The sequence below is a fragment of the Gymnoscopelus microlampas genome (genome assembly GCF_963454915.1).
Source record: "Gymnoscopelus microlampas genome assembly, chromosome: 13".
NCBI lineage: Eukaryota > Metazoa > Chordata > Actinopteri > Myctophiformes > Myctophidae > Gymnoscopelus > Gymnoscopelus microlampas.
In genome coordinates this window covers 26,265,764-26,285,291 of record NC_139950.1, presented here as the reverse complement: position 1 = coordinate 26,285,291, position 19,528 = coordinate 26,265,764, and the positions used below count along the sequence as shown (strand labels likewise).

The following is a 19,528-nucleotide window of genomic DNA, read 5'->3' as shown; positions in this document are numbered from 1 at the left end:
GTAGGCTAATGGAAAAGTAGAGAATAGACCGCAGTGCTGAGCTTCTATGGAAGTGATCAATCCATGTGGGCCTCTGTGAAACGTCTGCTAAATGCAGAATCCTTCTGCATGCTTCATGACTGAATGGTATCCAATAAATGTTTGGGTTCTGAGGAAGAATTATACATTATACTATATTGTTATTATGGTTGTTTATATCTACCCTTCACCATCACTTATAGTACTTATATAATACATTATGATATGACATGATATTTGGTAGCCTATAGGAGCCAAGATGTCTCTGTTAGGCCTGATAGCTAATGTTTTGTTTGTACAGCCTGTCTTGTCATGGTTCGGCTTATCCTTGTGGCAGCTGGAGTATAACTGTGATCGGATCCCTGTGCTCGTCGGCAGAACTACCTTACCACTGATCTGTTCAGACTGTGTGTCTAACGTACTTATCCCCATGATATCATGTACATTAAAGCATAATCATAACCACCTAGAATATCGTCTCTTCCTATTGCCTCATCAATTACTGATTGATCCAGAATTCCATTACAGTGCCCCAGGAAAGTAGATGGCTGTGATCATGGAAGGAGGCTGCTATCTACTATTTTATATATATGTTTTGAACATAGACAGGTCGCTGTCTGAAATCCTTCAATTACTAGTGAAAGTGTGTTGAGTGAACCTCCATTTCTTCCTCTTCTCAGATGCGTGGTACCAAGGGTGTGTCGGTGTGGCCTGTGGGCTTCGTGGGAGGGAGAGCGTACGAGCGCCCCCTGGTGTCTGGGGGTAAAGTCGTGGGCTGGTACACAGGCTGGAGACCCGACCGTCCCTTCGCCACTGACATGGCAGGTAAGAGAAAACTCACAGACACTTCACAGTGAAGGAAAACAAGCCCTCTTGCTCATTCGCCCCACGATCACCTTCTGGAGGGGGGGGGAGGATTATGTAATTGAACGGATGAGGTGTTAGGCGGAGGTCATCTCATCTGGGGAAGGTCATGACATGCCCCATGCCCTGATATATGTACATAAATCGTCCAATAGGTCACAGACTGCATTTATCTCAAATGTATGTGTCCTTTCAAAGCGTGCTTTAGCGAGACAGTGAAGGCTTTGCACAATAAATCACACCACGTTATCAGCCTGCCTGTCGTTGCTGGGGTTTATGCGTTCACAACACGTTGCAAATGTCCAGCCCATATTATATGGGAATATCAGCACGCCCGCCACAGACAGAGACAACTTGAACTTTATATAGTACATTAATAGAGCCATCCTTACACCCGCGCCGTCATAGAATGCATGGTGTGTGCACTACAGGCGCACTCAAAAGCTGTGAGATGCTTGGACACTGCTGTCTGAAAGTATGAAATGGAAATAAAATATGTAGTATACACATTCTTGTTCAGTCCTTGACCTAAAAATAGTAGCCTAAGAATGTTACCTATGATGTTTTGGTTGTGACTGAATTTTCATGACAGCATTCGTGCCCTCCAGGCAGCGTTCGGAGCATGCACAAACGCATGCACAGAGTTTTATAAGAAGATGTTATTGATGAAGTTCCTATACATCTCTAACCTTTTTAATCCTGTATGAGCCGGAGTGCAGCCTCCTGATTGGGCCTTTGCTACCAGGGCCCGGAGCCTCTGAAACAACTTGCCTCTGAATATTGCGCTGACTGTTCAGTACAGGATTGTTTTATACAACGGAAGACTGGCTGACAGAACTCTGAACTGCATGCTCATTCAAGCACTGCAGAGACGATGGGGAGCTGTGATCCAACCACTTTAACTGGCCCCTCAACTCCTTCTAACTCGGCTCTCACTCTCTCTTACAAGTCTCTATCTGTCATACGTCTTATCATATCTCTCTGTCTCCCATGTCCATCTCTCCTGTTGTCAGACCCTTGTACATAACAAGCCAATCTACACTTCTCCGGGGATATGATGGCGCCGTGCGCACACTCACACTCACACACACACACACACACACACACACACACACACACACACACACTATTAATATTGCATACCTCTACCCACTCAGGCAGATATATAGAAACTGTTGGATCTATAGAAACGCAGCTCACATGTACTATAACCACACACACAAACATACACACACACACACACACACACACACACACACACACACACACACACACACACACACACACACACACACACACACACACACACACACACACACACACACACACACACACACACACACACACACACACACACACACACACACACACACAATGATATCGTATACTTCTACCCACTCAGGCAGATATATAGAAACTGTTGGATCCATAGAAATGCAGCTCGCATGTTCTATAAACACACACAAACATACACACACATGTGCATGCATGCATGCACTCGCACACAAAAGTATGAGATGGATAATGCTCACGCTGCACGCACACACCAGCTGTGTCCTTGGGCGTAGATAACAGTGAAGAGCATCCCCTCTTCTCTACCTCCTACATCCTCCTTTATCAGCGTATCATCATTCCATCCATCCTCTCTCCTCTGAGTCTCCCCTGACCATCATCACACTCTCCTCCTCCTTCCTCTCCATCAACCTTTTCTCTCCCTTTCTGTGCACTTCTCTTTTTTTACTCACTTAGTTGCTTCTTTTTTTATGCTAGCCATAACATACACACACAGGTTTGTATTACTATACTTGTGAGGAGAGGACAGCAACATTTTAGGACGGCATTGAAAATAACAGAAAAATAGCCAAAACAAATAGCAGAAAATTAGCAGATCTACAAGTAAATTGGCAATTTTCCGGTGTGTGGTATCGCTGCACAACGAAGTTTAAAATAGGGAAAACTCTAACCCCAACCCTTAAACCTACATTCTATAAGTCTATTGTAAAAAATGTTTTTCTAAATCATAAAACAACCATTTCTCTTGTGAGGACCTGGAAGGTGACACTCACGATGTCTACTCCTCAAATTCCACCGGCTTCGAATGCTATCAATGCATTGAATGGGAGATTATCACGTTTTATCAGACCATTGAATGGGCGAGTAGGCGATACACGGACCTACCCGCGATTTGTCAGACCATTCATTGGGCGTAATCAGGAGCTACTGACCTACTTTGGAGGCGGAGCAGTCCCCACAACAATATTTACGATTCTGTGCCTATCGGTACATAACTCCAACGGCGCTGAGTAGGCTCAGGCGAACGTCGCACCGCTCAGGACGGCAACTCGGTCGCTTTAGCTCCCTCGGTGGTCCTTCGCGGGGCTCCAGTTCGCCTGAGACTGCGCGCCTCCGTCATGGTCCGAAACCAAAACAACCAAAACCAAAACCGAAACTGAACTATTTAAGTCATCTCCGTTGGTAGGTCAGTATGTCTTGATAACACCCAATGAATGGTCTGATAAATCGCGGGTAGGTAAGTAGGTCGCCTACTTCGCCCATTCAATGGTCTAATAAAAGGTGATAATGTCCCATTCAATGCATTGATAGCATCCGAATCAGGTGCAAATTCTACTATACTTGTCGCAGGGACATGGCTGTCACAAGTATAGTAATTCACACACACACACACACACACACACACACACACACACACACACACACACACACACACACACACACACACACACACACACACACACACACACACACACACACACACACACACACACACACACACACACACACACACACACACACACACACACACACACACACGCGTGCAAACACCACACAGAGTAATTATGAGTCTTTCTATTACATAGCTCTCAGTAATTACGCTGTCGATTTTTCGACGCGCACGATTTAGTACTCTGCAGCATTATTCTGAAGCCATTTCTTTTTTTCCTTTTTCCTTTCCTAAATGAACATAATTATCACACTGGCTGAAAAGATGCAGGCCATATTCATCCATAAATCATTATTCAGTGAGGGTACAATAGGGCCCTGTGACGCGCCGGGTGCCGGTGTTCAAGTGTGTCCTAATAACGTTGTGTTGTGGCACAACAATGCATTGTTAGCAACCCGCCAAAGCTCCATCTCATTTACCCTCGCATATTGCTGCCGGGACAATGAGAGCATGGATTACTATTAACTGTGCGCGCGCACACGCACGCACAATCGTGCGCGCATGTGTGTGTGTATGTGTGTGTTGTATGTTTGCCAGTGCTCATGTGCACATACACACAAGATTACCTCAGTTGGAGGACTGACACAGACACACATTTCCATTCAACAACACTTGAATGGAATTGATTATGCAGATACACATGTTCCAGCACCCATGTCCACCCTACAAGCACACTCTCTGTTCTATCACTGCTGTTGAACTGCCACTTGTGACAGAGGGAGATAGGGAGAGAGAGCGAGAGAGTGAGAGCGAGAGCGAGAGCGAGAGCGAGAGCGAGAGAGAGAGAGAGAGATCTCCTCAAACTAAATGATATGACATTAACAGTTTGCAAAAAGAACAGAAGTACAGTTATACAATAATTCTAAAAGCATAACACAAAAAGCCCTGAGGACTTGTTTCCATTACTAAAAGTATATTTACAGAAAAACAGTGGGGGTAATTTCTTTTGGCAAGCTAGAAGACTGTCTAGGACCACCGGCTTCGAATGCTATCAATGCATTGAATGGGAGATTATCACGTTTTATGCACGGACAGATCCAGTTGCAAATTGCAGGTGCTCTTTTATGATGGTTTTGAAGGAGGGTAGAGAGTCACACTTTTTGATGGCTGGTGGTAGGGCATTCCACATTTTGGTGTCATAATAGTAGAATGAATTCATCCCCATGTTTGTGCCGAATCAGGGGGTTAATAAGATCAGTGGAGCTCTCTGTGGTGTTGTGCCCGTGGGCGTTTCTCACTCTGTTGAAGTAGTTTGACAGATACATGGGCACTGGTCCCTTGAGTATTTTCAAGACCAGGCCCATTGCAAGTTGCTGTACTCTGTCCTCTACCCTGAGCCATCCCACTCTAGCATAATGACTAGTGGTTAGGTGTGTCCTGGGTTTGAGGTTTAGTAGCCTCGTTCTCCAGACTTTTATTTTCCTTCGCGTTTTGCTCAAAAAGAAAGCCTGACGAAGCTGTTGAAATTTCTGCCATAGGAAGTGGGAGTCAACCTTTCATTTCCCCAACCAACCAGAGTGCAGTGGGCGTCGCTCCAAGTGTTGTGACGTCAGGGCTCTCAATGCTGCGCATTGGGGGAGGAGGAGGGGCGCGGGGCGAGGTGCGGGCGCACAGATCGGTGAACCAATGGGAGCCACCGGTTGTTTTCACCGGAGATTTTGAATCCGCCCCTCTAGACCAGATATCAGACGCGCTGGGGCAGGCTAGAGGTTTAGTAGTAGTCTGATTAGTTTGTTTTGAGAGGTCTGTAGTCTTGATTTTAGTGCCTTTGAGGCGCTAGAGTACCATGAGGTGCTTGCATAGTCAAAATGTCATTGGATGAGTGCTCCAGCCAGTGTCCTCAGTGCATTCCTACTGACCAATGAGGAGATCCTGCCCAAAACTCGTATTCTTTGGTTGACTTTCTTGATAACTTTTGTCGCCATTTTATCACTGGAAAGATTGTCACCCACTCTGATCGTAAAGTCTGTGGCCTTACTGAGGTACATTTTGGGCCCAAAATGAATGGATTCAGTTTTACCTAGGTGTAATGACAGTCTGTTATCAGCGAGCCATGTGCAGATTTTACCGAGCTCTGGCTTTTTCAACCTGCAATTTGTTCTTGTCCGAGACCAGGAAAGCGGAGTCATCCGCGAACAAGAACAAATTGCAGTCACATGTTGATGCCATGTCGTTAACGTAAATTAGGAACAGTAAAAGCCCTGGAGAGACAGAGAGAGAGGCTTGAAAAAGAGAGAGTGAAAGACATGAGTGAAAGATTAGTGCAACATTGTGGGAGTGTGTGCGCGTATGCATGCATGAGACAGAGACACACATGAAATAAATAAACATTCCATCTCTCTTTGTTTCAATCAAAACTGGAAAAAAATGTAATTTATGTTTTGTATACTTTAAATCCTGATATTGAGTTTAAATTGGGCATGATTATGCAAGAGACAACTCTATATCTCTCACCTTGCCTGGTCAGCTGGTTTAACCCAGAGGGAAGATACAGCTTTAGCTTGCATTGATTGTTCATGTGCTATATCAGCCCCTGGGGGTTATACGGCAGCTGACCAATTAGCATAAGCTTATTACTTTCCCAGTCAAATAAAGGCTGGGTATTTGATAGATATATATGCTACATATAAATAAGGAAACCTCTGTCCATCACTTAGTTCCACATGGTTCTCTTCAGTGGGTTGAGCAATTGATCTGAACTTGCACTCGTTCTGCATTGACCATTATTAGCACATGCAGACAGTGACGAAGCCGGTTTTTCTCTTTCCCAAAATGTATGCTGTTTATTCATGTTTTTGTGTAAACGTGTTCAGGCTATGGTATCGTCACAGACACCGGCACAGAGACAACAGCAGAACATACAGACACAGCAAACTTATAAAGGACTTTCATTTAGGGCCTGTGACCACACACACTGCGTTTTATGAGTGGGAGGGAGCTTTGGATATCATCTCCATAGCACTAGCACACACATTGACACGTGCACTGTTTGAATCCACATTGTGTAATTAGCACACATAGCTTAGCTGAAACAGCATAAACATCAACTTCTGATGGTTGTGGGTGGCAACGATTCCACGTCAGGTCGTAAATGACCGGGTTGTCTCACACACACATACACCACACGCCATTGACGCCAATACAATTAAATAACCGTCCAAGACTTAAACTATGCATTCCGAACGCATAACCCAAAAGTCTGCATATAGTTTGGCTGCGCACATCGCCGGGTATGGTCTAGTTTGCTATATTTATATGTGGTCCAATCATCCTGAATGGTATGTATAATCTACAGTAAAAGGCTGTCCAAGACAATATGTTCATACACGAACAACAACACTAGTTTGCTCGGTGGTCTAGACCCATGTAGGGCAGCTGGTGGGTTACAAAGGAAGTGGGGCAAAGTCTGCGTTGCATCAGGACAATAGCCTCCGGGGCTAACATAGCTCTGATTTGCCGTGATCTCCATATCACATGGACTGACTGCAGGTTAGGAGATGACTATCTTGTAATTGCTCTCATATCTATCCCATACACCTGGGCTGCTTCCAGCTGTAAGTGATTAGCCTCCAGTAGGGTATCATATACGGGAAGTAATACGTCTGATTCCACTATATGCTAACAGTAAGAGTTCTATCACAAGGCCATATATCAATATCCATATATATATATATATATATATATATATATATATATATAAAATATATATATATATATAATATATATATATAAATAATGTACATGTACGCACACACGCTCGCACACACACACACACACACACACACACACACACACACACACACACACACACACACACACACACAGGCACGCTCTCTCTCACACACTCTCTCACACGCACACAGAGGAAAACAGAGGGCAAGAGTGTGAGAAAAAAAAGAGACAGATGCTGTTTGACCTTTCTTTGACCTAAAATGCAGACCCCCATAAGCCCACAGGAGGCAATCAGTAGAAGATATACGTACATCTACTCTTCCTCTCTGTGACCCATTCTGACAGATGCATTACTCAAGAGGACTGGTGCTAGCCCCTGTCACAATGTAGGATAGATACGGCCTAGAAAACAGCATGGAGGAGAGGAGAGGAGAGGAGAGGAGAAGAAAGAGGTTACATAGTGCATCTTTGTCTAAGTGACACAAACAAGAAACAATCCACACAGATGTAAACTTTTTAAGTTCAAGGACCCCCAGTTTGATATGCTTTAGGGCACAGACCTCAATAACTCTGAGAGTGTACAAATGCAGGGCCGTGGGAAGACGTTATAGGTTACGGGTGCTGTATGCACGTGCCCAGTGTGTGCGCGAAAATTTGCGGTTTCTGGGCGGTTTCTGGGGTTATTTTGTTAATTTAATTCGGTTAATTCGGTTCCAGAACACTTATTGCACTAAATCCCCCCTAAATAACGACCAACAACAACAGGCACATTATGCAAAAATGTCTAATCTAAAAATATATATATATATATATATTTTTTTTTTTTTCATACTTTATTTTCAGGGGGTGCTGCAGCCCCCTCAGCACCCCCACTTCCCACGGCTATGTACACATGTACCAAAAAACTACTTAAAACAATTACTTTAAATAAATAAAAATGTCTCTGCTCTTCAAGACCTGTATCTTACCACTGTGCCACTGTGGCTCATACTAAATCAATTATCTTGTCTTCAGTGAAAGAGTGAAAGATAGAGCCAGGTACAAACTTCCTTAGCATTTAGCTTTCACAGTGAAAATATTCCAATAAGTAGATTTGAACCAGGGATCATCTGCTTATTAGACAATACCATTATGTTCTGCATAATCTGAGTTCCCAGAAGTTTTCGCCAGCTCTGGCGAGGAACTTCTGGGCCAGAGCCCTGGTATTTGTGGGCGGGATGTACCTTACGCTCTGAATCTGAGCGGACACGCCTCTTACCGGTCTGAGAGCTGTGCAACTCGTCTAAAAAGTCCGACGAGAGGCAAACAGCAGTACACAACAATGGCGGCCGAAATTTCTCAAGGGGAAATTGCTTCCCGTCAATCCTATTTAGATGCAACACCCACTGCATGTGGATCCCGCCCCCTTTTCTTCATTGGCTGTTGATTTGAATCACAACGCAGTGGCCGCGCCCCTGCTGTCCAAGCTCCGACGCTAACCCTCCCAGACTATGTTCTGCACAACACAGACACAGTCATGGAAGATGCTTGTGACAACTATCGTAATAACTTAAAATTCATAGGATTTCGGTGCAGACAGAGTCTTACCACTGACTTATCTCCCCTACCACAGACGCGAGCTATGTTAGTGCACGGTGGTTGGGGACCGGAAGTTGAGAGTTGGGGAAGTCCCGGCAAAGACGCGCTGTGATTGGCCAGTAGTCACTTTGAGTGGCAGTTGGGGCAAACGCAGTCCCCACAACATCATTTACGATTCTGTGCCTATCGGTACATAACTTGGACATAACGGGGCTGAGTAGGCCCAAAGCGAACTTCGCAACACTCGGCGCGCTCGGTGGTGCCTCTTGTGGCTCAAGTTTGCTTGAGACTGTGCCCCTCCGTCACAGTCCGGTCCAAAACTATACTTTATCGGGAAAAAAAGTAGTCTTAGTAGATTTGAACCAATTACCTTTGGAGTCTCGATTTTCTTAGTTCTGTATCTCGCCGTTGTACCACCGTGGTTCATGCTCATTTAGTTGTCTTGTGTGCTCTTCGGTGAAAGATTAGAGCCAGGTACAAACTTAGAAAGAAATGGTCATGCTTGGTTTTGAACGAAGAACCTTCGGTTTACAAAGCACTGACTTATCTACTTACTACTTATCTGACAACTAATTGCTAGGCATTTAGATGAGCGTGAAAATATTCAGTTGTACTAAATAGTAACCAGTGTGTAGCGTGTCTGGGTTGATTAGTCTGTAAAGTTGTCTACTCCACTTAGAATCACAAGGTTCTGTCTTTGATACCGGGCAGTACCAGGTCAGAGCCCAGCTTGTGAAACTAATTAATGTACCATTTTGTGTGGCAGTTATTATCTCTGGAAGGCCGAAGGCCGGAGAATATATTTTCGCCCCTGTCCATCCGTCTGCCTGTTGGTCTGTTCAAATCGGCATGGTGGCGCTGGTCGTACAGTAGGAATTCCTTGGCTCAAGACGCAATTCCCCCGTATTGACTAGATTTTCCGTAATTTTGTGTTTTCTTCAAAACACATTTTTCCTACTACTCCTACAGATTTTGTCCAAAACTCACACAAATCCGTAAAGATTATCTCTAGAGTCATGTGATCAATTTGTATGAGTAGATTAATCATATGCCATTCCAATTGGCTATAATTGACTTCCAAACGTTGGCGGCCCTGGGTAGCGAACCAGGCCTGGCGAAGATCTCTGAGGAGCGCACTTTTCTAGTTAAATCTGCGTACGCACGCTTATCCTATTAACGGAAGGATTTAAGTGCACTTAATGGACAAGTCTCCCCGCCAAAGTCATTAACCATCTACAAATGTTACCACCTGTTCCTAGCTGCAGGCGAATGAGCAATGTCAAGGTCACCACATCCAGTGAACCTGATCCAACCCACCACAGTGGGATGATTCCACAGCCAATCCCACTCACCAGGGGACAGAGGTCTATTTTTGCCTTTTCTCATATTTCTCTGCATGACTGAGGAAATTATGAAACATGGAGAGCGCTAGCCGAGGGCAATCCAAGTAGTGTTGGTTTTCATTGTAGTGGCTAATCAGGGACTAAATTAGACCTGGGCCGGGACACCAGGGGGAACTGAACCGACTCACTACAGCAGACAGAATATGAAACTAGAAGGAGTTTGAGTCCCAAGGAACAGACATGAGAGCTAATTAACCATCCCAACCCTATACTAGCCGATCTACAAGCTCACAACCCGTCGCGTTGTGATGTGCTGTGAGCTTGTAGACGTGCTATGTGTAGGAGTCTGGAGTCGAGAACCAGCCGATTGAGAAATCAGAGAAGCAGGCTCGTGGCTTCTCTTTGTTCTGGGAATCAAACCAATGATCCTTCAAACCGAAATTCCATGCTCAAAGCAACTGAAAAATGTGCAGCCTAAATGAAAAAATAAAACATGAAAGGAGGACGAGACGTGATGATCTCTAAAGGCCAAGTTGATATTTTATTATTTAATGATAATCAGTCTCTCAACCTTTTTTGATTCGCTTTCCATGCTCTGGAGGGGCGGGCAGAGATTTTGATATGGCAGACAGAGAGTGCCTTGAAGTTAGAAATTTCACTGAACAGTATAATAACAGCAATGATGTCATGAGATGTCGGACGATCGTATGCAGGCCTTCAAAATGGTTGTATATCTCAGGTATGTTTGAATATCTCAGGTATGTGTGCTTGTATAGATTTAGCATATAGACGTTAGCAAGTGATGCAATGCTAGAGTGCTACCATATAATCTGGTCCACAGTGGCCGGCCACAGCGCTCCTCAGGGCGTACACAGGCAGCTTTCGCTGGCCGTTTTTCAGCTTAAAACGGAGATAGTGCCCAAACGGTGGGTCGTACCTGGACACGATACGGCTAGTGGGATCCGGGCTGGCGAGGCACATCCAACGGTGCCCAGCTCGAGTCTGGAAAAAACGATGTTTTCAGACTGTTACCACAGTCAATTGACATTTGTATGTCATTTGTTCTTTCCTCCAATTTAGTCATTGTCAGTTCCCAGTGTGTACTGCGGTCGCTGTCACTGCCAACCTCTCAGTGTTGGCCTTGGGAAGGTGTAGTAGACAACCATATGTCTCTTCTCCTCCAATACACATGGAGTCACCAGCTGCTTCTTTTCACCTGATATCAGTGGGGAGTTTCACCAGGAGAGCGTAATGCACCCTGAACGCTCCCTAACGCCCTGACTAAGCAGCAGTCGCTAGTGCAGAGACTAGGGGCCCTATCTTGCGCGCCCGGCCGCGCCGCCTTACCCCTTATGCCTAAACTTAATAGCCATATTGTACTATTTTGAAAAACATTTTAAATGGTTCAACTAGCCGATCTACATCGACACGTTGTGAGCTTGTAGATCAGCTATTTTAACTATTTTGAAATGTTTTCAAAATAGTAAAAAATGGCAAAAAAAGTGTGCCTTTTAGCTTCAAAACAGATTTTTCCCCATCATTACTCCATGATCAGAGCATCACCTTTATGGTTTGTATGTGGTAAAAAAAAACACAGACGACCACAAACATTGTGATACTAGTCTGAAGCTTTCATATGGACATCCTGCTACAGACAAAAGAGACAGAAACACATCCTAAACCGGGGGACAATCAGAGCGCTGCACCACCCCAAAGAGCCAAACATAGAAATTTAAAAAAGACTATTAAGGTATTATATACAGTAAGACATTAAAGCAGGTTTGTACTTTAAAGTCATACTGTGTAACCTTTTCAATTGAAGTGAAAGTTATTTTTGATATAATCTTTCACTGGTATATTTTTCACAATAACCATTCCCCAAAACTGTTATTTGCAACCGCATATCCGACCGACTGGGCACGGCACTCCCTCTAGTTGTCGGCGACGCATGCGCCAAGTTTGAAGTTGGTTGGTTGGACGGTTCTCGAGATACATGAACTACATGCAGATGTACAGACGTACAGACAGATATACAGAGATTTTGTGCATTTATTGTAATATACACAGTACAGTGAAATGGGCAATGATGACAATTTTGTCATTATTAAAATGCCATTTTGTAGCCATTATTGAATTTCAAATTGGATAAATTGTATTGCTAACTTGACTTACCTTATCAGAACACTTTTGTGGCGTGTGTGTGCCTTGATGGGCAACGTGTCAGTCCTGACCCCGATGCCCTTAGCCAATTTTGTACAAAAAAGTATAAATAAGCAAAGGCTAATTTACACTCTGTTCTATACGTTTTGCTGGCCAACACTGTCGACAAGCACTTATAGCCAGAACTCTGCCGTGTTTTTTTAATCTTTTCTCTCTGTACTATATGCAGCGCTGAGAAAGCGCATTGAATAGATGCCTAAAATGTTCTTTACTTACAGTGCTGTTGCCTCATGGTAAGTAATGCTTTATAACTCTCCCTCCATCACTCTTTACTGACGTTCAGAGCACAATGGGTGCAGTTATCGAGAAGCAACATAGACCCTTGTGGTAAGAAATTGCTCATCTCAGTCAAAATATTCCTCCAATGTGTTGTATCATCTTCTATAATGGGATTCATAGTAAGAATCATAATTAGTTTCGAGGCCTACTTACCATGATGAGTGGAGGCCATTTACCTGTCGGGGAAGGGAATCATTCAACGTCTCGTGAGTGTGTATAGGAGGTGCAAACAAAGGTGCTTCTTGTGTGCATACTTTCAATGTTTTCAAGTGGGCCCTGATCCAGAAAAGGTTGAGAACCACTGCTGTATGCGACCCATTTCACAAAGTCAAATGTCCTATCTTTTCTGTGTTCCCCTTTCTCCTCCATCTCTCTTTCTTCCTCATTCTCCTTTGCTCTTTTCTTGTCTTGATTGTTCTTTTCTATCCGTCTCCCTCTCTTCTCTTCTTCCTCCGCTCTCTCCGTCTCTCCCAGGTTTCGCTGTGAACCTTCAGGTGATCCTGGCGAACCCGCGGGCCCAGTTCAAGCGCCGAGGGTCCCAGCCTGGCATGCAGGAGTCCGATTTCCTCAAGCAGATCACCAAGGTTAACGAGCTGGAGCCCAAGGCCAACAACTGCACCCGGGTCAGTACCATCATACTGTGAATGACGTGACATCCTAAGCAAGCGATTCTCAAACACATTTCATTTCAGGGACACTCAGTTTCATATGCATTAGGCCACAGACATCCATTTGATTCTCTTTATTAATGTTTTATCTACACTGGAAAATCTCCAGTGTTATTTAACTCAGAGTTACAGACCTGTTAAAGAGTCGATTTGGTGCCCTGCTGGTACCTGGACCCGACGCTGAGAAACGTCGGGTGTGTGTCCTCAACCGAATGCTAGTCCGCGCTGGGTATTCATGCTTTCACAATTATGTGAAAAAAAGTTATATTCACAATGCATGGAAAATATTTGGGAACTTACTTCCTTGACGTACTTATATATTATATAAGTAGCGATATTAGCCACGGACACACACACCCTCGCCCACTAGGTGCCACGGCATATAAATAGGAACTACATCCGCTCCACCAATATTGACTGGTAAGGATCAGCCTGAGCAAGGCTTTTTATATACCAACTGTTCAGCCAATCCCTGTAAAGTCCAAGATGTCACTCTTAACCTCCAACCAGCACAGTCACTGTCAATCTTTTGATTGTGCAGACTCCCTTTCCAAAGCATTTTTCAATGCTATCAATGTGCACACTCCCTTTCCAAAGCAACACAAGGGGGATAAAATCGGCTTGTGGCACTACACTTACATCAGGAATTTAGCCTGAAGCAAAATTCATAACAATGGCTGCCATGACAACAATGCGCCATAGGGCATCTTAACCCTATGGACTATTGACAGAATGAGTCATGAAAGTGACTGGTGGCGCTAACTAAACTTAGATGCGCAAAGCTCCAATTGGACAGAAATGGCATTCTGCTGCCATCAATTCAAATTGTGCGCTTCAGACAGCCCAGATCGATGTGGCTCATCTTGTGCTGCCGCAGCCTGCTGTCGGCACTTGGCTTTATGAAACCACCCATCCTCTTGACAACCCGCTGTGGACTGTCTTAGCGTCCCTTTTTCTGAGAAATGGTTTCCATTACACTTTCTTCCAGCCAGGCTATAAGAGCTCAGAGAGAATGTCACAAAATATGGCCCCAAGTTAATTCTTTCCAGCAGGCCCTGGGTTTAAATGTGTGGACTCTTTCATTGTTAATTTACACTGGTAGCAACGACTCAAGTCCCCCCCTACGCTGTATCTCTCCTGCATTAGTACTTTCTACAATGCAATGGCAGTCCACCCCTTGACAGTGGCAGCGGTGGCCTAGTGGTTAGAGGGGCGGCCTTGATACCGGAAGGTCCCTAGTTCGATTCCCCAATTCATCACATCAATCATGAATCACCGCTGAATAGCCCTTGAGCAAGGCTTCCATGCAGGGTCCGGCTGGAAACAAGCTTCGTGCTTAGTCCGACACCCTGGGTAAACAACAAACTTTGCTTTGCTTTGCTTTGACCTGATTCCCTCTCGTATGAGGGCTGTATACATTGGTGGCCATGGAAGAAGCCCCCATATCCTGAATATATCTTGCATTCATAAAAAAAACTTGTCCTATCACATCTCTATGACAAAAAAAGAAAATCTTTTCAATTAGAAAATGTTGTGTGGGCTCTTTGGCTCAGACCATTGTATCCCATACCATGTTGTGATCTACTGTAGGAATTTTGGATTCACAAGTTGCCCTAGATAGGATTGTCAGCGCAATGTGACAAAAATGTTTATGTACAATAAAGCGTAACACTTGTAGAAGCAATGTTGCTTTGGTAGAAGTCTCCCCACAGACCATCTGTCCTGTATTTTGCAAGAAATGCTCTCTTCCACAGAGCAGCAAGCTTGTGAGAGATGTGCTTAGGCCAATGTATGTCATTTTTCAAAAGGAGAGCAGGCAATGCCCTCCCCTTTATACTTCAGTATTCATTTCATTGAGACAGACAGTAGGAAAGCAGAGAGGGAGACAGTACACAGGAGGAAGACACAGGAGGACGTCTGCCTGGGTTTGATCCAAACACAGCAGGGGTAGGCATTTTCCCAGAGGCAAGCTTAAAGCAATAAGCCATCGATTGCCACCGGAATGTGTGCTTTTAACTTCCTGCGGTAGGTTGTGCCTGCCTGCACAGTAAAATACTCTGTGTTAATTTAACTCTGAGTGTACAAATGGAGCCTAAATGGATCCGTAAGGGTCATTTCGTACACTCTCAGAGTTACATTAACACTCAGACGTTTACAGCCTGCTTGTGTTAGAAACTAATAAACTATGCTCATTCTATTTCCACATGTGTCACTCTGGATAAGAGCATCTGCTAAAAGCAGAGGGTGGTCCCACCCTCAGCTTTTAGCAGACACTCTATTCCCTGCCTGTAGGGAATAGTCTAAAGACCTGGGACCCAGTGTCATCATTTACCCCCTAGCTTCCCTGTGCTGCAGATAGAACGGTGTTGAGCGCATCTTCATCATTATCAGCCCCATTAACTTAATGGAGGAGCCCCGCTGATGATATTAATACAGGCTATTAGTCGGCCGTGACATCATCAGTCATCGCCCACCGCCGTGCAGACAGGAGGACCTGACATTGCCATCTATCACACATCGAGGGTACACGCATATATAGACACACACACTCGCACGCACACACATGCTTGATGTTTTGTGGATTGAAGATGACATCATCGCTCATAGGTTGCTGCTGTGCAGCCAGAGAGACGTGACATCATCAGTAACAGCCACAGTGACACGGCTGTCTGAGTCATCGGTACTCGGGCTGACACCGGCACTGGAAGAACATCTGACTTTAATCTGAGTCTTTGGGGCAAGGCTCCTCAGAATCTGTGATTCTGTCCAGAGCTAATAGTAAACCGCTGGACTGATCAGCACTAAACTTCTTGTGCATGCTGCCAAGTACCTCCCTGTATTTTTACACATATAGTTTATATATATATAGATATAATACCGGGTCTAATAACATTCCGTTATTAGACCCGGTCTTATTTTTTACTGATAAGTGAAACGTGTGTGTGTGTGTCTGTCCCTCGCATAACTCTGGCACTGTCCGACCGATCCAGACTTACTGGAATCACCGATTCTCTAGCCTCGTTCCCAGCCTCACTCATCTGCAAAGACAAAAGCCTGGTCACAACCTAATGCAGAGAGTGTCTATAGGTGCGGGAGTTCCGTCGGACGTATTTCCCCCTGAAACGATCTTTTTCAAATCCGGTACTTCCATTTAGACACTCAATCGGTTAAGTCTTGACCAGCGTGCCGATTCTCTGTCTGTGGGGTGAGGCATCGGCTTCCCTGATTGGCCAGCCCAACCCATCGGCTTCAGAAGAGAACTATATTTGTAAAGATTTCTGACAATTTCTGACCAAAAAGGTATAGGCTGAATCTAAACGTAACCATACTGACAGTACCTAACCTTTAACCGGGGGGTTCCGACGGCCGCCTGTATTGAAGAGTGTATCCCAACATTTAGGTCCTGACCTTGGTTGAAGGAGGGCTGGAAAATGGCCTGTCTGCGGGGTGTGTGTGTGTGTGTGTGTCTGGGAGAGGCTGACAGCTGCTGTGATGTAGTTAGACCAGGACAGTAATGTGGACAGACAGGCTGTGACAAGACAAGAGGAGTGGAAGGAGGGGGGAGGCAGATGGAGATGGATGATAGCAGGGAGAGAAGGGAGAGAGAAAAATAGTGACAGAGACAGAGAAATGTAGAGAAAGAGACAGACAGACAGACAGACAGGGAGGGAGGGAGGGAGGGAGGGAGGGAGGGAGGGAGGGAGCGGAAAGAGGGAGTGGAGAGACAGAGGGAGGACAGACAGAGATGGATGAAAGGAAGGATGGAAGGATGGATGGATGAAAGATGTACTGAAGGAGAGATTAAAGGAGAAGAGGAAGACTGTGAACGACATGGAGAGGAAAGGAGGGAGAGACAGGGCAAGAGATGGAGGGAGAGCATGGGAAGTACCGAGCACCGAGTCTGCTGTGTTATCATCTGACAGACTGGTGCAACACACATGCACACACACAGTCTTTCATACTCACACCATCATTTGTACGCACACACACACACACAGGCCCAGTTTGCTCTGCCAAAGCTTCGCCCAGGGTGCCAACTACCAACCAAAGGAAGGGAGACAATAATGCCCGGAACCCAACACACACACACACACACACACACACACACACACACACACACACACACACACACACACACACACACACATCTCCCCTTCCTCTCCACTGTTCTTTCATCCCTCCATTCTTAGTACCCCCCCAACCCTCCTCTTCTCCACCCGTCCGTTCTATGCATCACCTCCTTTGAGATCCATCTAAACCTCCAGACGCCCCACACACACACACACACACACACACACACACACACACACACACACACACACACACACACACACACACACACACACACACACACACACACACACACACACACACACACACACACACACACACACACACACACACACACACACACACACTCTCTCTTCTGGTAAAGCTTCAGCTTTTTGTCTCCACTATAGCCCCGGGGGGGAGGGGATGAAAGAGAACGAGAGAGGGACAGAGAGAGAGATGGAGGGAGAGAGAGAGGAATGACAGCTAGTAGAGAAACAAGTGAAAGTGATGAATGGAGGAAATTGAAAGCAAAATGGGTGGAAAGGGAGTGTTGGACAAGAGGTGGTGGTGGTGGGGGGTTAAACCATTATCTGAGGCCGATTCTACTAATCGTCTGTCGGGTGGAAACCACATAATGTCCAAAAGCTGTTACTTTTTAGGATTGAAATTAAAAAATCATCCAAAGTAGCAGATCTACAAGCTCAAAACGTGTTGCTTTGCGCCGCGTTTCGAGATTGTGGATCTGCTACTTTCCCCACACAACAACAGAAAACAGAAAAGACACTACAGAACCCTGAGGGACTCCGTTCAACCATATGGGGTTTAAGTGGTTAAAGTCCAGGGGAACAGAGGACTCCACATGACTGTATAATTGGTATGTGTGTGCGCGCGCATACAGTACATGTCTCACACACACACACACATTTGTATTACTATATAGTTGTGAGGACATGAATGCCATTTGAGAAATATATGGGCCATTTTGAGCCTTAACTCGAAAGTACTGCTTGTACTGCAGATCCACTATTTTGGGTGCGTGATACTGGCGCGCATGGCAAGTATAAATCTCCAAACCTCAATCCCTAAACCTATCTCTAAATGCCATATCCTTACCCTAGTCTGAATCTTTCCCTAATTGTAAGCTTAACCCATTAAGAGCGGGAACGCATCTGGGTCATTTTTAGATTTATTTGCCTATTAAAAATAGCAGATATACAAGCTCATAGTGTGGCACTCAGCTTGTAGATTTGCTATTTAAAAACAATTGTGAATATTTTTGCAAATCTTTTAATATATATATATATTTTTTAAGCGAACATTTGTAACTCAAATATATATTCAAACTAAAGATTTGCAAAACATGTCTAAAAAAAATCTACGATAAAAAATCCTACTCTACTATAACATTAGGCCCTAACACGTATCGTAATACAAGACCACACACACACACACACGTATAATGTGTGCATTCATTCACACGCAATTTGTATACACGTGCACACACACATAGCTGTTTGGTATGCACATGTGCACACATACACACATTACACAGACACAAACCAATTTCCCGAGCCCTCTGGTGTGATGCTTTAGTGCGTGCTACATTAGCCTCGTTAGATATGCAAAGTGAACCAATTAGCAACACTGTGTGCAGGAAATGACATGTTCCACCTGAAGGAGTCGAGGAAACGAAGTCAGCACTCGGCCAACAATAAATCATGTCGTCTGCGTTTGTGTGTGTGTGTGTGTGTGTTTAACCCACTCAATATATATATAAATATATATATACGCGCTATGAGCTTGTAGATCTGCTTTTTTTTTTAATGTTTTTTTTTTGTGCAAATCTTTGAATATTTATATTTTTAAAGCGAATATTTGTAACTCAAATATTTGCTTCTGGGGGATCCCTGGAACAAAATATTTTACAAATGTTCGCTTTGGAAAATATATATTCAAAGATTTGCACAAATTTGCACGATTTTTCAAAAATAGCAGATCTACAAGCTCATAGCGAGGCATTGCTATTTTTGAATAGCCAAATAAATCTAAAATGCCAAGAGATGCATTTCCGGATTGAATGGGTTAACACA

At 44.5% G+C, this 19,528-nt stretch overlaps 1 protein-coding gene across 1 annotated transcript in view; it reads left to right on the top strand.

The window, feature by feature from the left end:
- The window catches only part of b3gat2 (beta-1,3-glucuronyltransferase 2 (glucuronosyltransferase S)), a gene marked incomplete at its 5' end in the record, with an annotated part of 43,021 nt that overhangs the window by 21,042 nt on the left and 2,451 nt on the right, over positions 1-19,528 (top strand). The window contains 2 exons of the mRNA XM_084076226.1: positions 699-843; positions 13,192-13,340. Coding sequence (XP_083932352.1) covers positions 699-843; positions 13,192-13,340 — 294 coding nt within the window. The remainder of the gene's footprint in view (positions 1-698; positions 844-13,191; positions 13,341-19,528) is intronic.